Genomic DNA, 21,475 nt, shown 5'->3' with positions numbered 1-21,475 from the left:
ACAGTAAACAGTATACGAAGGAATTTATGACTTGCTGTCGAATGATTAAGTCGCTTTTACGAAAGTGTCAACCAAAATACGGTAGTAAATCTGACTGTAACTAAGCATATTTCAATTTTAACAAGTAACACTTTTACGAAAAGTTCAAAATTTTGCAGTATAATAGTCTTAGATAACTGCGCTCTAGCAATTCGTAGTCAAGTTGGATCGATGATTCGTCTTTCAATAATTAATTTGTCAACGTCATTGCAGTTTCTTTGTGAACATGTTCAGAGTTAATTTTAAGTAATGTCTTTCACGAGGTGCGAAGAACTGGGATTGTATCCAGGGGAATTCTATCATTTCTGACACTCCTTGTTCTTGACATTGCAGTTGGATGAAATCCAATTTTTTTTTCTTCGAAAAGCATTAGTTACGTTAGCGTAGGTCAGCCAACAGTCTGTTACTTAAAAGTATTGTAGTAATGGACCTTTGAAAATAGAAGCAGAAAAAAAAAAGGTGTGCAAATATGTTCCGTTTAAATACATGTGGTTGGTTCTCCCTGAAACTTACTGCCAATTTCTTTCTTTTTTTTTTTTTTTTTTTTTTTGTAAATATTAAGGATAATGGTTGTAATGACGATCATGGCATTTTTGCTGGCAGCGTTAGCTTTATATTTTCATGGTAAGAAGATATTTCAGCACTTCACAGCACACGTCTATGTATAGGACATCCCAGACAGGCACGCACCCATATATATTAGGAGATACAGTATTTGGTGGGTCCAATAACAGAAGATATTGTTTTTATGTATTATCGAATGGATGTTATTCTACAGAAAAAAAAGATAAGTATCTTTTTTGCAGTGTTAGAAGTCTTTTCATTCGTGTTATTGCCTAAATACATTCTTTCGGCGCCCGGGGCGAAGTAGAATTCGGCGCCCCTACACTCATCTTACTAATCTTACCAATCATTATATATATATATATATATATATATATATATATATATATATATATATATATATATATATATATATATATATATATATATATATATATATATATGAAAAGCAGCTTTTGTTGTTATGCTACGCTGAATTTTTATAAATCTTCTTGGAAAGACCATTGCAACAACTAAAAACGATCATTATGTATTCTTTTTCAAATAAGAGCTGTTTTCAAGAGCCTTATTTTGGACTTTTTGTTAAGATTGACAAAACTACGTTTGGTTGTATACAAATTCACTAGGAGAACAGTTCAGGAAAATTACTACTATGTACAACGTTTAATACTATCGATAAGAAATTATATTTCAATACATTAAAAACTGCGTGCTTCTAAATTGTTCGAAATGGGTGACAGTGTTAATTTCCAATAATAATTGTAAACATTTTAATTTTATTCTGTATGTGATCACATCAATAGCATTTTAATTTCGATCTTTTTACGGTAAAAAATATTTTGTGAAATGTAATGGAAATTCAGAAGGAGCCTTCTTTGTGAATTTCTAAATATTGATCGATGGAGGTGAAGAATATGTTCAATGTTTGTACTTAAAATCCAAAATATACTTTGGCTACTACATATGTCTGAAATTATAGTAATTACTTAATTTCTTAATGAATGAAAGTTCCGAATTTAAGCTAATTATTATTAATTAACATATTAAAATACACTAACACTTATATTAAGAGTGTGCCTACTTATGTTAAGAGTGTGCCTACTTATGTTTTGTATGTATGTAGATAGATAAAAACATCACACAACTAGACACGTATGCACAAAATAATATGCTGACAATACAAAAAGTTGATGAAAAAATGACCCCAATAAATTCCTTCAAACTGGAAGAATTTCATATATTAATGGAATTTAAAAATAAATCATTGGTAGTGATTAGTATCTAAAAAAGTTGAACTTCTTTGGGCTAAGTTCTGATCCCTTAAGTCCCTATTCTACAGCTGCTTGAAGTTCGAAAATGTTATTGTTCCCCTCGTTTACCTTTATTTTTAATATTATCGCACAAACAGCAGTTTGAATGTGTCTCTTCACTCTTCCCACTTTCATACCTTCATTCTCACCGTAGCACAGTGGGGCCGAACCAGGCAATTCTTAGCAAAAACTCGAAGAATGAAGTAAAAGATTGACTTGAATAATTTGTTATAATGAAGCCTTAATAGTGTACACGTAAGATAGTGTGCAGGAAAATAAGTGATAGCAACTTACAATGAATTCATGGGACGTGTAAATTTGGTTATCCGCTGAAGCCGGAGAGAAGATAGGAAATTGATTTTGAATGCGACTATTTCTACATTGCGTGTAGATATTCAGTGACTGGTAAACATGGTGACACGACCGACATGTATGTATCGTTTTGTATATTTAGAATATTGATGTGATATGTAGTCAATAATCATATTAGCAATGATGCTAATATCATTATCATATCCTTATGATAATTCCCTACTTAATCTCATATTTGGAAAATGCTGTGGTACTGAAAGCATATAAAGTAAAATGCTAAACGATAGAATGGCATTTTACTAGAAAATATGGCATAATATGTCTGTGATTTCTTAATATGTCGTAACAGAAACATTGTTCTTATTGTATGCAAAGAGAAAACCTGCACATATTTGCACGTTTGGAAAATATAGCACATGAAAATGTTTGAGGAAAACCGCATTCTGGGTGCAATGCTGCTTTTGAATTGAGCTGGGATGAATGTGAGAACAAGTATTAGGTTATTAGACATGCACGCAGTGACAAAGTTGAATAAAGGTCGATTCTGGGAATTTTGCCCCCAGACCCATCTTGTTTCCAACATCTAGTCATACTTCTCTGTCATTCACCAACAGAACTAAACTCTAGTCAAACATATTTGATTAATGGTGGCGACATTTTGAAACGCCAATGCTAAACAATCTATGAACCATATTAAAATGGCGTTGATCAATTCAGTATTGTGTTTTTGTGATGCATGCACAGAAGTGACATTGGAATCAACTGTAATGAGCCTCCGCTCGCTCCAGCTCAGAGTGTTCCAATCAAGCTATGAAATGAGCTCACGTAATGCACGATGCAATATATGAAACAACCTGAACAGGTTACTGATGCTTGTAAATCATAATATGTTTAATGTATCTGATGATATATTCATATGGAGAACTTGTGATGAGATAATTTTTATGTATTGAAGGTCCTTGCATCTTCATTGTCATAACGAATCCTCCACAACTTTGAAATAATTTTGAGAAGCTAGAACTTTTCTTCAATTTTATTACTCTTCAGTTGTAAAATGAATAAGTACACTCTTCCTTTCATACATAAGAATATAAGCCAATCGTAAATTGCCAAATCAAAGCATATTGTCCACGCGTTTCTTTATGCCAATCATATAATCTGTTATATAATTTAGGCGCAAATATAAGGAATATTTCCTTTTATGATGTAAAACTCTATGTTTTTGATTAAATAATGTCGAAATAACATTATTTTAGCCACTGCATACGCCGAACTAATTAATTTCAATTTTCCGCTTCATATTGCGAATTCTTATTTTTGCCAAGAATTCAGTGCTTTGGCCCCACTGTGCGTCGTGATTAATCCGATTGGGTAGAAAAACGTTTTGAAGTCAGCAAATTCATCACTGTGAAAACGCCGAACACGACTTTGCTCGTTTCTGATTTTGAAAATGCTCATGCGTACACTATAAGTCATTACTCGGCACCTTGTATACCACATGTCATTAATAAATCATGTATGATAAATCTTCAAGTAATAAGTAAAAACTTGTTGTGACTTATTTAAACTCTTGCATTGCGAGCGAAGCGAGCAAGAAAATTTTCAAGAAATCTATGTATTTCATTGATAACCTACAGCAATACTTATCTAATAGGGCGCCAATACTTTCTGGGGGCGACTCGTCTTTTACTCATGTTCAACACCACTTTTTCTTTTTCCTTGCTCGTGCGGCGCCCCCTTGCTGTCAGCGCCCGGGGCGGGCGCCCCGCTGGCCCCCCCTTAGCTACGGCTCTGAACATATGTTAAAGCTGCTACGAGCTAGAAAGGAAACTTTCCTTCTTATGATCACGGAGCGTACAATACCAGTGGCTCAACCTATTGCAAAACGTAGAATAAGGTACTAAGTCAACCAACCTTCTATCAAAATTCCAGTCGTATTTAGATTTAATTAGAAATACTCATTAACAACAATATTAGCATGTCGTTTGGAAAGTTGATGCGGCGTATTACGTTGTTCTGCAGGTACTTACCCGGTGCAGACAATCTCTGTCTAGTTAAGCGCTTACAGACAATCTGCACGGTTTGTTGTAACAACCGGTTCGGACACTTGCAAACAAAGCAAGCGTAGCATGAGTAGAGGAAGGATCCGAGTTTGGTTTAATTTTAACATACGTATGGAATTGTTTTATGGATATATGCTAAACAATATACAATATTTATTATAACCGCAAAAGGTGATACAGGAGTTAACTAACTCAGTGAAGCTGATCAAGTGCTGAGGTCATATGGTGAGCAATAAACGGAATATCATGCATGCATTTTAATAAAATAAGGAACACAATATATTCTAGAATCACAACTTCTAGTCTACAAACTACTATTACAGATCTATCATTACCGATAGGGGGCCTATGAACTATACTATATACTACTACTACTATTCTATAGACTAACTACAGGGAAGAAAACAAATATTTACCTGTAGGAAGTCATCTGGGAAATCGATGTATTGAATGTCTGGAAACTTGATGCATCTGAAATGAGGTAGAAAAAGATTAACAACGAATGATAATAATCATGTATTTACTGCTACCAAAGCTATGCATCTATATACTCATCTTATTTTGTAGTAGGATGTCACAGTGACTCTTCTTTTGGTATGTAGAATACAAATTGTCTAACTTTATCTTTTTCGGCTTATTTCAATATAATCAATAAAATGTATTGAATATATCCATTATAGAAACTGTTTTCTGCATTTATCTATTGAAGAGTCGACTCTCGTGAACTATAATTGCTTTCCTGCCGCGGACCTATTCATTTTTTAAGTTTCCAAACTCGGCAACTACAGGCATTATCTTTTCCCCTCATTGTAAATAAATACAGTGTTTATAATACAGTGTGTAAATAGTGTGTAAATAAATAAATACGAAGGGATAATCTATAATAGAATATTCGTTATGCACGGTAAGAGGATAATTAGAAAATGTACGCCCTTCGCTGCATAATCGGATGGAGCGACATGCTATGTAAGGTGAAAAAGAATCACCCGTAACATTTGCAAATTTATAACCACGTTACTCCATATAAGCACTCTTACAAATATTAAGTGATCATCATTTATCCTAATTATATAAGGGAAACATGTCAGTATGTGCATCCTGGAACGTTATACAACCTTGCTTCAGAGATTTGTAATGTTGGTTTGTAGAAGCACAAGGGGCACAAGGTGAACTATATTGTAAATGATAAACGTCTTACTAGGTATGATTCCATATCGGAACCAAGTACCTGGGGGAAAACCTATATATCGTCTGAAAGCTCTAGCTATGAGAAGTACGAAACCGTTTTCAAATCACGGGCAAACCCGCAACTTGACCCTATAAGGGGCCGGTTTGTTGGTGTTTTTGACCTTATGTATGGCATATTCGACAGAATAAAAATGAATGTTACGCGTAAGCGCCTGAAGCCATCATATTCCTTTTTGGCTCATTGCTAGAACGTGACTCGAACAATGGTTTGATCATTTCAATTTGCACCCAGACATACCCATTTGGTCAGTGTTGCCAACGAACTATAAATACAATGTGGTAGATGGTTTCTGTACCACTGGATGTATATAATACTGACAACCTAGAATGGTTGGGAGATGGTAACACTCAACATCTTTTTGCTATAGTGTCGTGTGATGTTTCTGCCAAGCTTGGTGTATAAATGTCTCATCGTACGGAACCTGCTTTACAACTTCTCATTTTGCAATTGGTTGGCAACACTGACAAACTGGGGTACTTGGGAGAGGAATAGTCCACAGTATGTTTTCTCTAATGGCGAATGATGTTTATCCCACGTTTCATGGATATACATCCAGTGATATAGAAACCATCTTCCACATTGTATTTATAGTTCGTTGGCAACACTGACCAAATGGGTATGTCTGGGTGCAAAGTGATATTATCAAACCCTTGCTCGAATCACGTTCTAGCAATGAGCCAAAAAGGAACATGATGACCTCAGGCGCTTATGCGTAACATTTATTTTTATTCTGTCGAATATGCCATACACAGGGTCACAAACACTAACAAACCGGCCCCTTATAGGGTCAAGTTGCGGGTTTGCCCACAATTTGAAAACGGTTTCGTACTTCTCATAGCAAGAGCTTTCAGGCGATATATAGATTTTCCCCAGGTACTTGGTCCCGATATAGAATCATCCCTAGTTAGTGTGTCACGCTAATTCCTAAAGTAAAGTTATGCTAATAGATGTCGCTATATGTAGTATCACTTATCTGCCTGATGCTAATAGATGGCGGTACCTGAGAGATTGTTGTGTGCAAGAAAGTCCTTAAATAATTGCATAAAAATGTGAAATGGAGTCTGGGTTGGTTGGTACGCAAAATAATAATAACAAATAATGAAAATAAATTTAAATATAAACAATTTTAATTTATAGTGTATTGTAGGCCGAAAGCTTGGGTGTGACAACTTATCTCGTCTTCCAAAATGGTGCCGAAAATTACCTGAAAGACACTGCGTTGCTATTAACTTCATATTTTCCTTCCTAAAGTTTGCTGTTGGTTCTAACTACAAACTTGAATCAAAGATTCTTTAGAAACGACTCTGTCCGTTGTTAAAGTTGTAGAATGACATGTTTAAGCTATTTTATACTCATTAGTTTGCGGTTTAATACTGAAATCTATCAATCTACTGTATGTTTACTTTTACACTGGTAAGTGGTAGTATTTGTATTTCTATTACAAAACTGACTGTAATAATTATCGAGGCATTTCTCTTCTGTCAACATCCTATAAAATCCTTTCAAATATTCTGTTAGTAAGATTGACCCCATACGCAGATTAAATTATTGGAGGTTATCAGTGCGGATTTAGACGAAATCGATCAACTATAGACCAAATATTTACCATTCGCCAAATACTCGAAAAGAAGTGGGAATACAATACCCCGGTACATCAACTATTTATTGATTTTAAAAAGGCTTACGACTCGGTTAGGAGAGAAACATTGTACAACGTTCTTACAGAGCTTGGAATACCGAGAAAGCTAATTAGATTAATTAAGATATGTTTAAGTGAATCCCAAAGTAAAGTCCGGGTAGGAAAATTTTTGTCCACGAGCTTCCACGTCGAAAATGACCTGAAACAAGGAGATGCGTTGTCCCCATTATTATTTAACTTTGTGCTGGAATACGCCATAAGGAAAATCAAAGATAGCAACCAGGGCCTAGAGTTGAACGGCATTCACCAGGTTATGGCATATGCTGATAATGTAAATTTAATAGGGGATGATAGGAGAACAGTAGAAATAAATGCAGAGATCTTATTAAACGCTTGCAGGAACATGGGTTTAGAAGTAAATGCAGAGAAAACTAAATACATGGAAGTGCGTCGGGACCGTAATACGGCAAATTGTGGAGGCGTTAAAATATTAAATAATACTTTTGATAAAGTGTATACTTTCAAATATTTAGGATCAATATTAACAGACGAAAATCATATTCACGAAGAAATTAAATGCCGACTAAAAGCAGGGAATTCGTGTTACTATTCGGTTCAAAATCTCTTGTCGTCGCGAATTCTGTCGAGGAATTTGAAGCTTAAAATATATAAAACGATAATCATGCCTGTTGTTCTGTATGGTTGCGAAACAGGTCACTTACTCTGAGGGAAGAACATAGACTGAAAGTATTTGAGAACAGGATCCTGAGAAGAATATTCGGACCCAAGAGGAACGAGAATGGGGAATGGCGGAAGCTTCATAACGAGGAACTACATAGTTTATACGGTTTACCCAACATTGTTAGGGTCGTCAAGTCTAGGAGGCTTAGGTGGGCAGGTCATGTAGTAGTAACGCTTTCAAAGTCTTGACTGGTTGATCCATAGGAAAACGACCATTAGGAAGACCTAGGCGCAGATGGGAGGATAATATTAAGATGGATCTCACAGAGATAGGAATACAAAGTAGAAACTGGATGCAATTAGCTAAGAATAGAAGTCAGTGGAGAGCTTTTGTGAACGCGGCACTGAACCTCCGGGTTCCATAGGCCATAGAGTTAGTTAGTTGGAAAGAAAAATGCAATTGAGCACAATAAGATGTGAATGGAAGCTGAATGGAACTAAAGATCAATATGAGAAGAAGTTAGGAAAAGTTGGAAATTACCTTTCAGTTTAACGTCCACGACTATGCCCTTTAGGCTAAGGGAGACGATGATTAAGGCAAGCGAATGATGGTGGAAAAATTGGTGGAATGAGAATGTGGTAAAAAACGGGAGAACCCCCAAAAAAAAAACCATGGACACGATGATGTTCAGCACAAACTTACTTGGCCGAAGATCGAACCAGTGACATTAGGGACAATTGGGAGAAACAAATAACTGATTACAGTTAAGAAGAAACAGATTAGGATAGTATAAACTTGAGAAGAAAGTCTTATTAGAGCCATAAAGGGGGCCGTGGTGGCTCAGTGGTAGAGCGTTCACCTCTGGTGCTTGGGGTCACGGGTTCGATCTAAGCCCCCACCAAGTGAACTTTGTGGTGGACAAACACCGTGTGCGTGAGTTTTTTCGGGTTCTCCCGTTTCCTCCCACTTTCTTCATTCCACTATTTCATTCATTACTCATCATCATCGTTTCCTTTAGCCTAACCGGCATAATCGTGGGACGTAAAACTCAAAGATTTCATTTTTTCCCTTTGCCTGGCAACACGTCTTTCCTTTCTTTCCTTCCTTTTGAAATCTTTTAAACAGCAGGCGGTCTATTGTTCCGACCCGCACCAAATACGCTCGATTTTATTGCTTTCTCAGCGATTTTATTGCTTTCGCGTTTGTGATTAGCCATCTACATTTTAATACATGGTCAGCGTATTCCAAGAGTACGCATGAGCAACAAATACGCTTTGCGATCGCCTAAAATAGCCGGGTACTAAATATATGGTCAGCGATTTTCAAGCGTACGCATGAGCAATAAATACGCTTTGAAAACGCTACTAAATAGCCGGGTACTTAATGTTTAAAATGGGCCAGCACTTTCTGTTACTTTGTAACAGGAACTATGTTAATGAAGTGTGTGCGTGAGAAACAAGTGCTTTTGGCAGCTTCGTTGGTTTCTGATACAAAAAGGGAACCGTGCTACGGTGTCCTTGCGTTGCAAACTGCAAGGAATCTGGTTGCTGTTCCTCATACCTCACCCAACAGAATTTGTTTATAGGCTTCAACGAACATATCACCGGAACTAAAAGTGTATTATTTGAACTTCAAACAACTCTACCCCCAAATACATGAAGTAGTGCTCAGTCCAACATTGCTGATTGGCTTATATTTGATAGCTCACGATAAACACCATTTTATACAATTAATTGAATGAGCCCTTCTTTTGCAATCAAAATCTAGGTACAGTGTAAAAAGAAAATTGCTAGTGTGAGTTTATACTTTGTCTACATTCTTAAAGAACACAAATGATATTAAATGTGAAACTTAACATTCAACTGAAATACCAATAATTTCTCAGTTTTTTGTAAGAGCCATTGTAGTTGAGAAGGCTTGTTTATGCTTACTGACACACATCGAAAACAAGCGAGGTGGGCATGAGGTTATGGAAGAACAGGAATCCAATAAGCATAGCGTAGAAATTCTAATAATATCTGGTAATTTACATTCCAAATAAGCTTTGACAAACGTTTTTCCATCAACCGCAGAATTATTTCATAAAGTCTATGCCATTATCACGTCAAAAGTAAGCCAGTTCTGTGGAACTTATCGTTTGCTTCTGTTTTAAATTTTGCGCCTATGGAGACTACTCTGTGCTAGCCTCCTCTACGTATTTTCGGTCCTAAGTAGTAACCTGTTGTTTCATTACGGTTGACATGCATGTCATATGTGCGGGATTCCTGGGTTCGATTCCTGGTGGAAGCTTATGGGGTTCAGATTCAGCGTTAAGCTCTATGTTCACATCTTGTATAGCTTCGGTGCTGATAGCGACGGTAAGCTCGCAAACCAACTAATCAGTTGTTTTATTCACTCCACCTTTCCCTTATGAATTAGTTATGATTTCAGGAGGTGGTCCGGATGAATCCCCACTGGGCTACGAAATTCCCCCCCCCCCCGACATATCTCCGATCGTGTTCAAGGTGTGTTATCAATGATTTTGCAGTACTGAGGGAGACGGTGGTAGAGCGTCTACCTCAGGTGCGTAGGGTCCAGGGTTCGATCCTTGACTAAGTAACCTTGTAGTGCACAACATCATGTCCGTGGATTTTCTCGGGGTACTCCCGTTGTATTCTACATTCTCATCCCACCATTTCTTCCATTATCATTCACTTGCTTTAATCATCCTTCTCCCTTAGCCAGGGACGTTAAACAAAAATTTCATTTCAGTTTTTTATAATAGTTACTCCTTTAACTCCTTTTGGATTGAAAATTCCTCCGGAGGAAATCCGAAGTTATGACTCGTTAGTATCAACACCGTTTATTTCTTAATCAAAAATAAAGTGTTAAAATGAAAACTATTACTGTAAACGAACATGTTTATTATTGATAATTGAAGAGCTTTCCTTATAAATATAATGACATATCATTTTCCATTTATTAACTTTTTAGTAACAACATTTTGTAACGCAAATGAAGGGACTGTTTTGTATCTGTAGCTAACGAAGCTCTATTGAATGAGGCAGCAGTAAAACTTTGTTATGTAAACAGGGTAATGATTCACACTCTTGTGTCACATCTCGAAAAAAAAAAAAAAAAAATAGACGGAATGTATGCATACATATTATCGTTCGTTTAACACGTCTGTTACAAAGTACATTTATACACGCAGATACTTCCTTTGAAAAAAAAAAGGAAAAGAAAAAAAAGAAAAAAGAAAAAAGAAATCTTCGTGATTGCATGATCTATCTGCTACATTCGCCTTTCATTTTTCACATCTTTCTTTCCGTACGTCTTCGCTTTTTTTGTTACGGCGTTGTTTGTTTCATCTGAGGAAGTGCGAGGTAAAAACAAAGGTGTCTTCAGTGTTGCTTAACACTTTCGTACAAATAAAGTGTTAATTAGTTATATTGCGTTGTTTCCACGTGTAAACTTTCAGCGAATTGATTTGGAGGAAAGTTTGTTCTCTAATGACAGATAAGATCGTTAAATTTGGGATTATAAAAATATTAATTATAAATTCTGTTGAACATTATTAATGTTTAACGATAAAAAAAAGTCTGAAAATGAGACACATTTAAAAGCTTGATAATATTCTACTTCAGTATCAATTTCACCTTAATAAATTAAATCAGCATGAAAATTTTAGAATTACAAACAAATAAATAAATAAATAAAGGATAAAAATAAATAAAATAAAGACTATCTTTTTCTCGATTTAATTGAAGTTTACGCATGGGCTCTTGCATTCACCAATATAAATTTATTAAGCTCAATGCGATTTGTGAATTACAGTGGTTCTCAATCTTTTTTGATTCACGACACACTTTACTGAACATCCAGGACTCGCGATACACTTGCTTGATATTTTTATTATAAATAATAATAATAATAATAATAATAATAATAATAATAATAATAATAATAATAATAATAATAATAATAACATCTATTATAATAGTGAAACGAATTAGTTTTTATAATGACTCCATATACCACTGAGCATTATTGCTACCGCTGGAGGTGTTAACTGGTATAGTCTGTCTCGATTTTAACTAATTATTATTAAATTCTTTACTATTTTTAAATTGTAAAATTTCGCGACACACCTTGGGAGACTCGAGTAACACACCAGTCTGCCGCGACACATATGTTGGGACCCACTGGGATTAGTATATAGGACGTTCTGTACACAAGGGAATCAAGACAACATTTTTGGGTCATTTTTGACACAGATCCTTTCAGACCTTAAAAAATCCACGTCCAGATATTGTAAATAACTCATATAATGTAAAATAAATAAATAAATAAATAAATAAATAAAATAAAAGCACTTTTCCATGTTCCTAAGAATAGGGTACAAATTTTGTATCTTTCTCACAACTTCGGTAATTGGAATCGACTCACTTTGCGTTCTGAATGAATTTCTGATTTCTGATTATTAAAACGTTTAATTGACTGCTAAAATTTGCTTTTCGCTGTTTGTTATAATTTTTACTCTATAGCGATCAACGTAGTTTCTGGTTTCTGATTTTTAGAATTAAAATAAATAAATAATAAAAATAAATACAAAAATCAGGGACCAACCGTTGATCTCTATAAAGTAAAAACTATAACAGACAGCGAGAAGCAAATTTCAGTAATCTAATACGGACCCTAAAAAAATTTCAACTCTACTCTGATCTCTCTACCAAAACCGGAAATGATAGAAATCTACTATCGCTTCCGATTGCAATATAAATTGGAAAAAAAATCACACCAACCATACAAACCAAATTCCCTCAAGTGGTATAACCATGACACTGGTACTAATTCATTCCATCTGACTATATTTTTTTATTCTTTTCCATATCGACATTTCTAAAGCTTCCAGTAACTTTAGCCATACATAAATATTGACCTAAATGTCAGATGTTAGCAGCAGATTCCCTATTTGAAATAGCTCTGAAATAACAGCAAGATACATATCGTTCAAATGTAATAGTTTTTTTTTCTGCTTTTGTTAATAACAAAGAAACATAGAAACACCTGTGCTGATATTTCCATCATCAAAAGCAGCTAAGTTTCTATTCTTTTGTATGGTATCGTTTTATGAGGCAAAGCTGTGATTACCATAGCAACGGACCGAACCTGTTTGTGGCTGGAAAGGGCATCGGTTTTTACCTTACCAAGCACCAGCACTGAGGTTTGTTGGATGTTTAACCAAGCTAATTATTGATGTTATAATTTAAAGCAAGTTCAAAGCATATCGGAGAAAAGAGGCGCATCAGCAGAGGAGTTGCGGAGAAAGAGTAAAAAGAAGCAAAGTGGATAAGGAAAATTTCATGGCAAGAGAAGGGAATGGATGGAAGGTATTTCTTTAAAAGATACGAGATTCTACATGATGTTGAAAACAGAATTAATATATCGTTAGAGCAAATACTATTATGTGAAATGCACAGTATCAGGTACCTACTTTGGTTCTACGATCAATATACGACCCCTTTCTTCAGGGGTAGTAACTAGAGCACGTGCTGTTGTACACGAGATGAGGCGAGACAGAAATTTTCATGATGTCAAGACGAGACGGGACAAAGGTCTCCCGATAAAAATAGATGCACTTCATGAAACGAGACATCACTTTACGACACGTTTTCGATGCGACACAGCCTGAACACTTGTCTCGTTAGCAATCTCAGCACGCACTGTCTTTGGTGCACTCGGTCCTGGGTTCGATTCCCGGTAGTATAGATAAAGAACTTATTACGGTGTTTCGAATTCCATCTTAAGTTGTAGGTCTACGTCTCACACAGCCTCGGTACTGAAAAGAGACGCTAAACTACAACAAGCAATGTCTACAAAAGTATAATATAAATAGAGAAATAAACCAAATTACTTAGCGTGACAGTGGGCCTGAACCGCTCCAACGCCATCTGTTAGTGACCAGCTGAACTACCTTCAGCCTAGCAACTAACACGTGATGGACGCGCAGTTTCTAACAAGCGTATCAGCAGCTTTCTAGACCTAATGACGATCACGCCTTTTATTCAGGTGACTCCCTAGTTTGCCTCACAACACTGGATGGACGCCGAAAATTGGGAAGCACCGGCCGGGAATCGAGCCCGGACCGGGACCATGCTGACGCAAGTCCAACACTAACCACTAGATTATGATTTCTCCTATAAGATAATTAAACTATCAAATAGTATAGTTATTGTTTATGCCTTATAAGACTCGGATACCGTACTAACCCTCTCAACTAAAGCCTGTGACAAACATCTTGGCATTTCAGCTAAACGAATAAAACGCAAGCTCTGACGTGACGTTGCCGAGTGCTAAGGGGCGTGGCTATGGCTAAGCGGACGAACTACAGCGCGATCAGGTGGCAGAGGATAGACGTGGATGTGTACAAAATAAACGTGGCAACACCGCTGGCCTCTCATTTGCTAGCAGCATTTAAAGGGAACTTGGAGCGCCGCCTTCAAATGCCAAGACGTTTGTCACGTCGTTTAGTCTAGTTGCTAGCACATGCCTTTGGTACACGGTGTCGACTTACAGTGGTGGAAACTTGAAAAATATATATATACTGTCACGACACTGATAAAAGGTGTCCACGCTAGATTAAATTTCTAATTGCGCTTTTAATACTAATTTTGAGGAAGCTGAATCCAACGGAACAGGTGCTGTCTCGCCAAGTGGTATCGTTTGTTCTTTGAACGCATTATTGTGATTTGGATTCGACCTTAAATTGTATATGCGCGTCTCACATAACCTCGGTGCTGAAAAAAAGACACTAAACTTTAACCAATTGCATACCGCATTAAACTCCCTAGGCCAATTTGGTTTTTACTGGTTGCGCACATCGATTTTCCACCAATCACACATCATTAACAGGCTCGTTATATTGGTTAGAAATGGTCAGAGAAACATTCTACTCTATTATTTATAATGATCATGGACGCCGAACCCGCAAGACTATTAACTATCAAATTTATAACTCTGTAACATCTTATGACAATTTAGAATTTTATGCTACACATCATGACGTCTCTCCAGCTTATTAACTATATGCCCTTCCTGCTTTAACCACAAAATGCGCACACATCCATACTATACACAAAGAATCATGTTAAGAGTTTGAAGAAAAGAGGAAGACGTCCATCGGAAGAGCTAATGAACCATAGAATTTCTGACAGTTGCACTCCTCCGCTCCAGTCTCCTGCCAGGCCAATGTGATTCTAATCTTCAACAAAACTAAATCCATTAACCCTTGTCCTGGCAAGCTATTTTTGTAACGTAGGCGGCAACTGGGGCTTTACCAACTCTATTAGCCTTACCAACTCGATATGTTCATGACTTTAACTTCGACTAAAGATAGAAGAATTCAGAATTTTATGTCATCGAAATATTTACGGTTATTGAGAAATTCGAAAAAAAAAATATATATATATGAAGCTACTGGGCCTAGGAGGCCACGCTTCCCCGGATAAGGGTTAAGGATGCACACTGGGCAAAGAGTTCCTGTCATCTGAGAGATAGTACTGATCAACTATATAGTTGGAATTATTTTCGAATGTTACTAAGGGAATATAGAAGGATGGCGAGAATCTACCTGCCAGGCCTCTGTGCTCTATGAACGAACGTAGAGACATATTAAACCGAATTTTTTCTGAACGTATAAAGCTGACGAGATCTGTAATTCGATTTTTTCACCCTTTACGCACAAAGTGTTTTTGGTTGATTGAATTTTAATTTAGCATCCCTTTCAGCAGCGAAGCTATATGAGACATGAACCTAGAGCTTAACATGGGATCTAAACACTTGAGTTCCCGCCAAGAATCGAATCCAGGTCTCCTGCCACAAGATGTTTCGTTTCTATGGTTGACCAGATGGTGGCACGTTCCACTAGCTGATCAGAGCAAATGAAGTTATACGAGTAATGATATAGGAGCCATTTTGACAGTGTCTGAGAATTGTTTTGGATAATTTGGTTGGCTAATCGTCTGTTTCAGCGTTCTTCATTGGTCATTCCGTTCTCCATTAAATAGTGGGTTTTCACTACTCGTACAAGTTCCATTGACTCTGTATCTAATTCGATATCAGCGCCATGACACCTAACTTTTTTATTTATGGCTGTAAAATGTTTAACAAAATGGACTATTTGATAACATTGATAACAATAATCTTCAAAAAGTTGCTTTCGTTTTATTTTGAACTTACGAATGCACGAACGTTTTCATTTTATTCAACTTAAACAAAAGCGTAATTCAGGGTGTCCAATATACAATGCAACCCGCAGTTTGGGATAATAGAACTTTTGAACCTGAAGCGATACACAATTAATGGTTATACCAAAATGAAAATGAAATCTTTAAGTTTTATGTCCCACGGTTATGCCAGTTAGGCTAAAGGAGACTGTGGTGATGAGAAATGAATGAAATTGTGGAGTGAAGAAAGTGGAAGGAAACGGGAGAATCTCGAGAAAACCCACGAGCACGGTGTTTGTCCACCACAAAGTCCACACGGCGAGAGCTGGAATCGAACCAGGGACCCCAAGCAACAGAGGTGAACGCTCTACCACTGAGCCACCGCGCCCCCGTTATACCAAAATGAAGCCTTGTTCATGCATATATTTTTAAACTAGGAAGCAACGATTAAAGTATATTAGGAACCACATAGTGTTGCAAGATGTAACCGAAGGTGTAATTTTTTTTTTCAAAACATGTAAATTGACTCATAACTCATACGTATGGATGTTCTGTCATTAATTTTAGCTTGTTTAGTTGGAGTAGCTTGGAAACTATGGAGCAGTTTTCCAGCAATAACTAATGGGATGAGGCCTCTATAAGGGGGAACTAGGAAAATCGTAGTTTTCATGAATTACTCTGAATAGGCAACTCTGCTGATGTTTCAGTGCATCAAAAGATGTGTTAAGGATCTGTCTACATTATGCAATTCCTGAAAGGAACGAAAAAGAAACTTTGAAATGATCATGAAAAAAACTTTTACTTACATGCACCCGGCAACTCAGCTATACATTTCTATGGGGCCGCTTAAAGCAAGAGGTATACAAGAACAATTCTTGAACTATACAAGATCTTGAAACGAGCATTCGCAGTACCATTGAGAACATTAACACTTCTACCCTTCGTAAAGTTGCTCCCAACATGGTGAGACGTGTGAACCTGTGTTTGAATCAAAACAGGGGGTACTTCCAGCATCTATTATAGAGCTGATAACTCATTGCGCTGTAGTAGCAGAGTTGCCGGGTGCATGTAAGTAACAGTTTTATCATGATAATTTCAAAGTGTCTTTTTCGTTCCTTTCAGGAATTGGATAATGTAGACAGATCCTTTAGACACCTTTTGATGCATTGAAACAATAGCAGAGTTGCCAATTCAAAGTGTTAATTCATGAAAACTACGATTTTCCTAGTCCCGCCTTATAGAGGTCTCATCCCATTAGTTATCGGTGCAAACGAAAAATTCTTTTTTCTGCTCCATAGTTTCCAAGCTACTCCAACTAAACAAACTGGAAGTTAATGACAGAACATCCATATGTATGAGATATTAGTCAATTTATTTAAATACATGTTTTGCAAAACAATTTATTTACACTTTTGGTTATGTCTGACAACACTGTGTGGTTCCTAATGTACTTCAATCATTGCTTCCTTTTTAAAAATACATGCATGAACAAGGCTTCATTTTGGTAAAACCATTATTTGTGTATCGCTTAAGATTCAAAAGTTCTACTATCCTAAACTCCGGGTTGCATTGTATCAGGCACGTAGCCAGGGGGGGGGGAGGTCCGGGACCAGAAATGAAAAAAATTAAGGATGAAACAAAATGAAATGAGAAAAAGAAGGTTAAAAATAAATTTTAAAAAAGTACAGGAAGCTTTTGGTTACTCTTTCTTATGAGGAGATTTGTATTACTTCCAATACATGATGGCGCGGTGAGCGAGATATCCTGGAAGAGTAAGGGAATTTGAAATCTCTAGAAAAGTTACAGAATTCTCAGAATTTCTACTACTACTCAGGGAGATTTCAAGCTTCCGAAAGCATAGTACCGTTGAGTAACAGCATGGACATTTTTTACCATAATTTTTCGTCATCGCATCCTTGCAAAATCAAACATGTTATTTCAAAAACAATTTTCTACTGCTCCTTTAACCTGTCATTTAGAACCGACCGTGGTTGACGGAATAATAGAAACAAAAATTTATATGGAAAAGGAGTTCTATTAGCATTTGATTCAACAGAAAAAGGAACGCATATATTGTAAAATATTTTACAAGACATTATTGAGTATGTACTTTTTATAATAATGAATATATACTTTTCATAATAGTTGAGATCATAATGAAAGGAAAATTGTTATATTTGAATGAACAAAGAAAGGAACGTAAACATTGTGAAAACTTTTTCAATACTTTTTTTATTCTTTTATTACTCGAGATTTCTTCATAGTTTGTTATTAAAATATTTACCAACATGTCCTCATTTTATTGTCCTAACAAACCAATATATGTTGATAGTAAAGTAGTTTACATTGATCAAGCTCCTGAGCCTTCAGAATTTCATATCACGCCCCTTCCCCTTCGTTACGAAATCCTGAATAAACGAACCAATATATGTTCCAGTAAAATAGTTTAGAATGATCGAGCCCCTGGTGTGATGATCACAGTATTTCATGTCACGGACCCTCCCCCCCCTCTTCATGAAATCCTGTTTATGTGCCTGACTGTATATTGGGCACCCTGTAGTTCCCACTTTATTCAACCCAATGAAAGCAGTCAAGTTTCCATTTTATTTAGCTTCTTAAGTCTGCTTTTTCTCTCCACACTTCAACAATATTAAAATGTTGAAATCTCCAATGAAGAACATTAGCTTAATAAAATTAAAGTGGGAAATTAAAAGTCCTTTCTGACTTCAGACAGTGACTGCCAACACAGAAGAGAAATTCCTAGAGGGCGTTGTCTACTACACAGAAGAAGGAAGAAGAAAAAACAGATTTTTGAAACAATCTTTTCCGTCAGAGATTAAAAGGAAAGAGAATACATGCAACTAAGCCATTCTTTATCTGTTTTACGACAGGAAATATTTGTTTTCCATCCATGACTTTCAACAATGATAAACGAACTTGAACCTGTAATATTAAGGTGGAAATTAAAAGCATAAAATTCCCATTTAATATAGTGTGAGTGCTGTTTCTTATTCCAGGATTAATTCAAAGAAATCTTATTAAAAAAAAATACTCTGCAACATTTACAGAGACTACATAGTACAAAATTTGTCATGTAACTTTCCTAGTTGACTAACAAATTTCACTAAAACTACAACAAACTAGCAAATAAGATGCTATGATATTTGTTTTTAAAAATAATAATAAAAAAAAAATCGTTCTCCTTTCGGGACAAGTCATGGAGGTCCAAGGGTTGTTCGTAGCAGTGATGCCAACCTGAAACGTTACAAAATCCCATCTTGAGAGGCAGAAATTCCCATTTGAATTTCCCACGCTGTACTATCATTTTTTTAAAAAAACTTAGAAAACATGGACAGTAAAATTAGTGTATATCATTATTCTCTTTAATGTAGTATAAGTGAACGATCCAAAAATTCCGGTCGTCTTCGTTTATCAAGCAGTTTATGAACACATTTTCCTTAATGCTAACAAAAATAAGTAGACTTTGTTATGAGATTAAATAGTATTTCCAACACACTTTTATGTCGTGATCTTTCACTGAGCGTAGTAAAACTAGCTGAATTTCATTCTTCAGTCATTTCGTATGGAGCGTTTTGGAAATTGAAGTTCCTTGTTTTACCTCCTTCTGTTTTTTCTTTCATTTTTCTTTTTTGTTAAATACCAGAGTATAATTAATATTCCATGGCGGGCGCTTGTTTTTTAGCTTTCACAACTGCATAAATCACTTTAACACTCACATGCATTTTATAAATTTGACAATTAGCATTAATTTTACGTTTATTGAAGATTCATTTGTCTACTTGATCACAGACAATTTTCTTGCCGTTAATTGAATGGATATATGAAAAAAATCCCATCAATCCTGTCAGTTTTTACGAAAATTCCCTTTATCCCATTTCGAGAAATGATCGTCAAAAATCCCACAATATGAGATTTTTCCCACGGGTTGGCATCACTGGTTTGTAGAGATAAAGGCTCTGCATTTTGACTTCGGCATTCATGATGGTGATTTAGTCAACACCACATTCCTGCCACTTTACTTCCTCAGGTACTCTGAACATCAGGGCCAGATTGGAACGAGGACAATGATGCCAACCCCGTCCGTAAACGTCTCCAACACCTAGTAGCTCACTTGCCGGTAGATGTCGATCGTCAATATAGCAACCCTTCGAAGGATTGTTGCTAGTGTGCTACTGGCGGCAGGGTTTCGTCGAGTCGAAACAGATATCCTAGAGTCGGAGTGTCAAAGTTACCACCTCGTAGCAGCGAAGACTTCATTTTGGTCCGCGCTCCTTCAATTCGACACGAAGAATCGCGAAGGAATCAATACGAACTATCGCCAGTCATTTGCATGCGGTCATTATTATTAATTATTTTTTCGTGACGAATTGTTCCTAAAGTGAGATGCGAGGGTCAAGAATAATTCCATGCTTCTACAGGGTTTGTCCGGAAAGTAATAGGACTGAGTCGATTTAAAAATAAAAATTATTGAGCCAATCGTTACAATTCTTTAAAAACTTTCAAAATAGGCTCCTTCTGCGTCGATGCAGCGCTGCCAGCGCGATTTCCAAGCATTGAAGGCGTCACGGAAGTCATTCTCCGGAATAGCCTTGAGAGCTGCGGTGCAAGCTGCTTGGATCCCCTCTGTCGTCTCAAAATACTTGCCTTTCATCGGGCGTTTCAGGCGAGGAAACAAAAAGAAGTCCGGGGGGTCACATCTGGGCTGTAGGGCGGCTGCGGAAGCGTTGGGATGCCGGCCTTGGTCAGGTAGCTGTTCATAAGAAAGGCGCTGTGAGCCGGGGCGTTGTCGTGATGCAGCTTCCAGTCGGCTCCGATGTCTGATCGGACCCGATTGACCCTTCGTTTGAGTCTCTTGAGCACTTCCACGTAAAACTTGGCGTTGACGGTTTGTCCAGGAAGAACAAATTCATGGTGGCCGATGCCTTTGATGTCAGAAAAGACAATGAGCATCGTTTTCACTTTGGATTTGCTCATTCTTCCCTTTTTTGGGCGAGGAGACACCGGCGTGTGCCACTCGGAAGATTGCCTCTTTGTCTCGGGATCATACTCAAAGATCCATGATTCGTCACCTGTGATTACTTTATTCAAAAATTGGGGTTACTTTCACACATGTTCAAATTTTCTTGGCACAATTCCACTCGCCGCAATTTCTGGTCGTCACTGAGCACTTTTGGGTCAATCTTCACGCACACCTTGCGCATGTTCAAATGCTCCGTCACAATTTCATGAACCACAGTTTTTGGTAAATTTAACATCTGGGTAATTAAACGAATACTTAGTCGACGGTCTGAGTTCAAAACTTCGCGCACACGAGTCACATTGTCGGTGTTTGTCGAAGTCGAAGGTCTTCATCGGCGACCTCTTCCCGGCCCTCCGAAAAGGCCTTGTG

At 36.8% G+C, this 21,475-nt stretch overlaps 1 protein-coding gene across 1 annotated transcript in view; it reads left to right on the top strand.

Annotated features, from left to right (window-relative positions):
* The first annotated feature begins 605 nt into the window (after positions 1-605).
* The window catches only part of LOC145678417 (carbonic anhydrase 2-like), a 121,570-nt gene continuing 100,700 nt past the window's right edge, over positions 606-21,475 (top strand). The window contains exon 1 of the mRNA XM_081748565.1: positions 606-663. Within this exon, the coding sequence (XP_081604691.1) occupies positions 606-663 (58 nt within the window). The remainder of the gene's footprint in view (positions 664-21,475) is intronic.

The sequence above is a fragment of the Thermobia domestica genome, chromosome 1, assembly GCF_964235325.1.
Source record: "Thermobia domestica chromosome 1, izTheDome1.hap1.1, whole genome shotgun sequence".
Classification (NCBI taxonomy): Eukaryota; Metazoa; Arthropoda; class Insecta; order Zygentoma; family Lepismatidae; genus Thermobia; species Thermobia domestica.
Note: the sequence above shows the minus strand (reverse complement) of the source record. Positions and strands in the feature narration are given on the sequence as shown.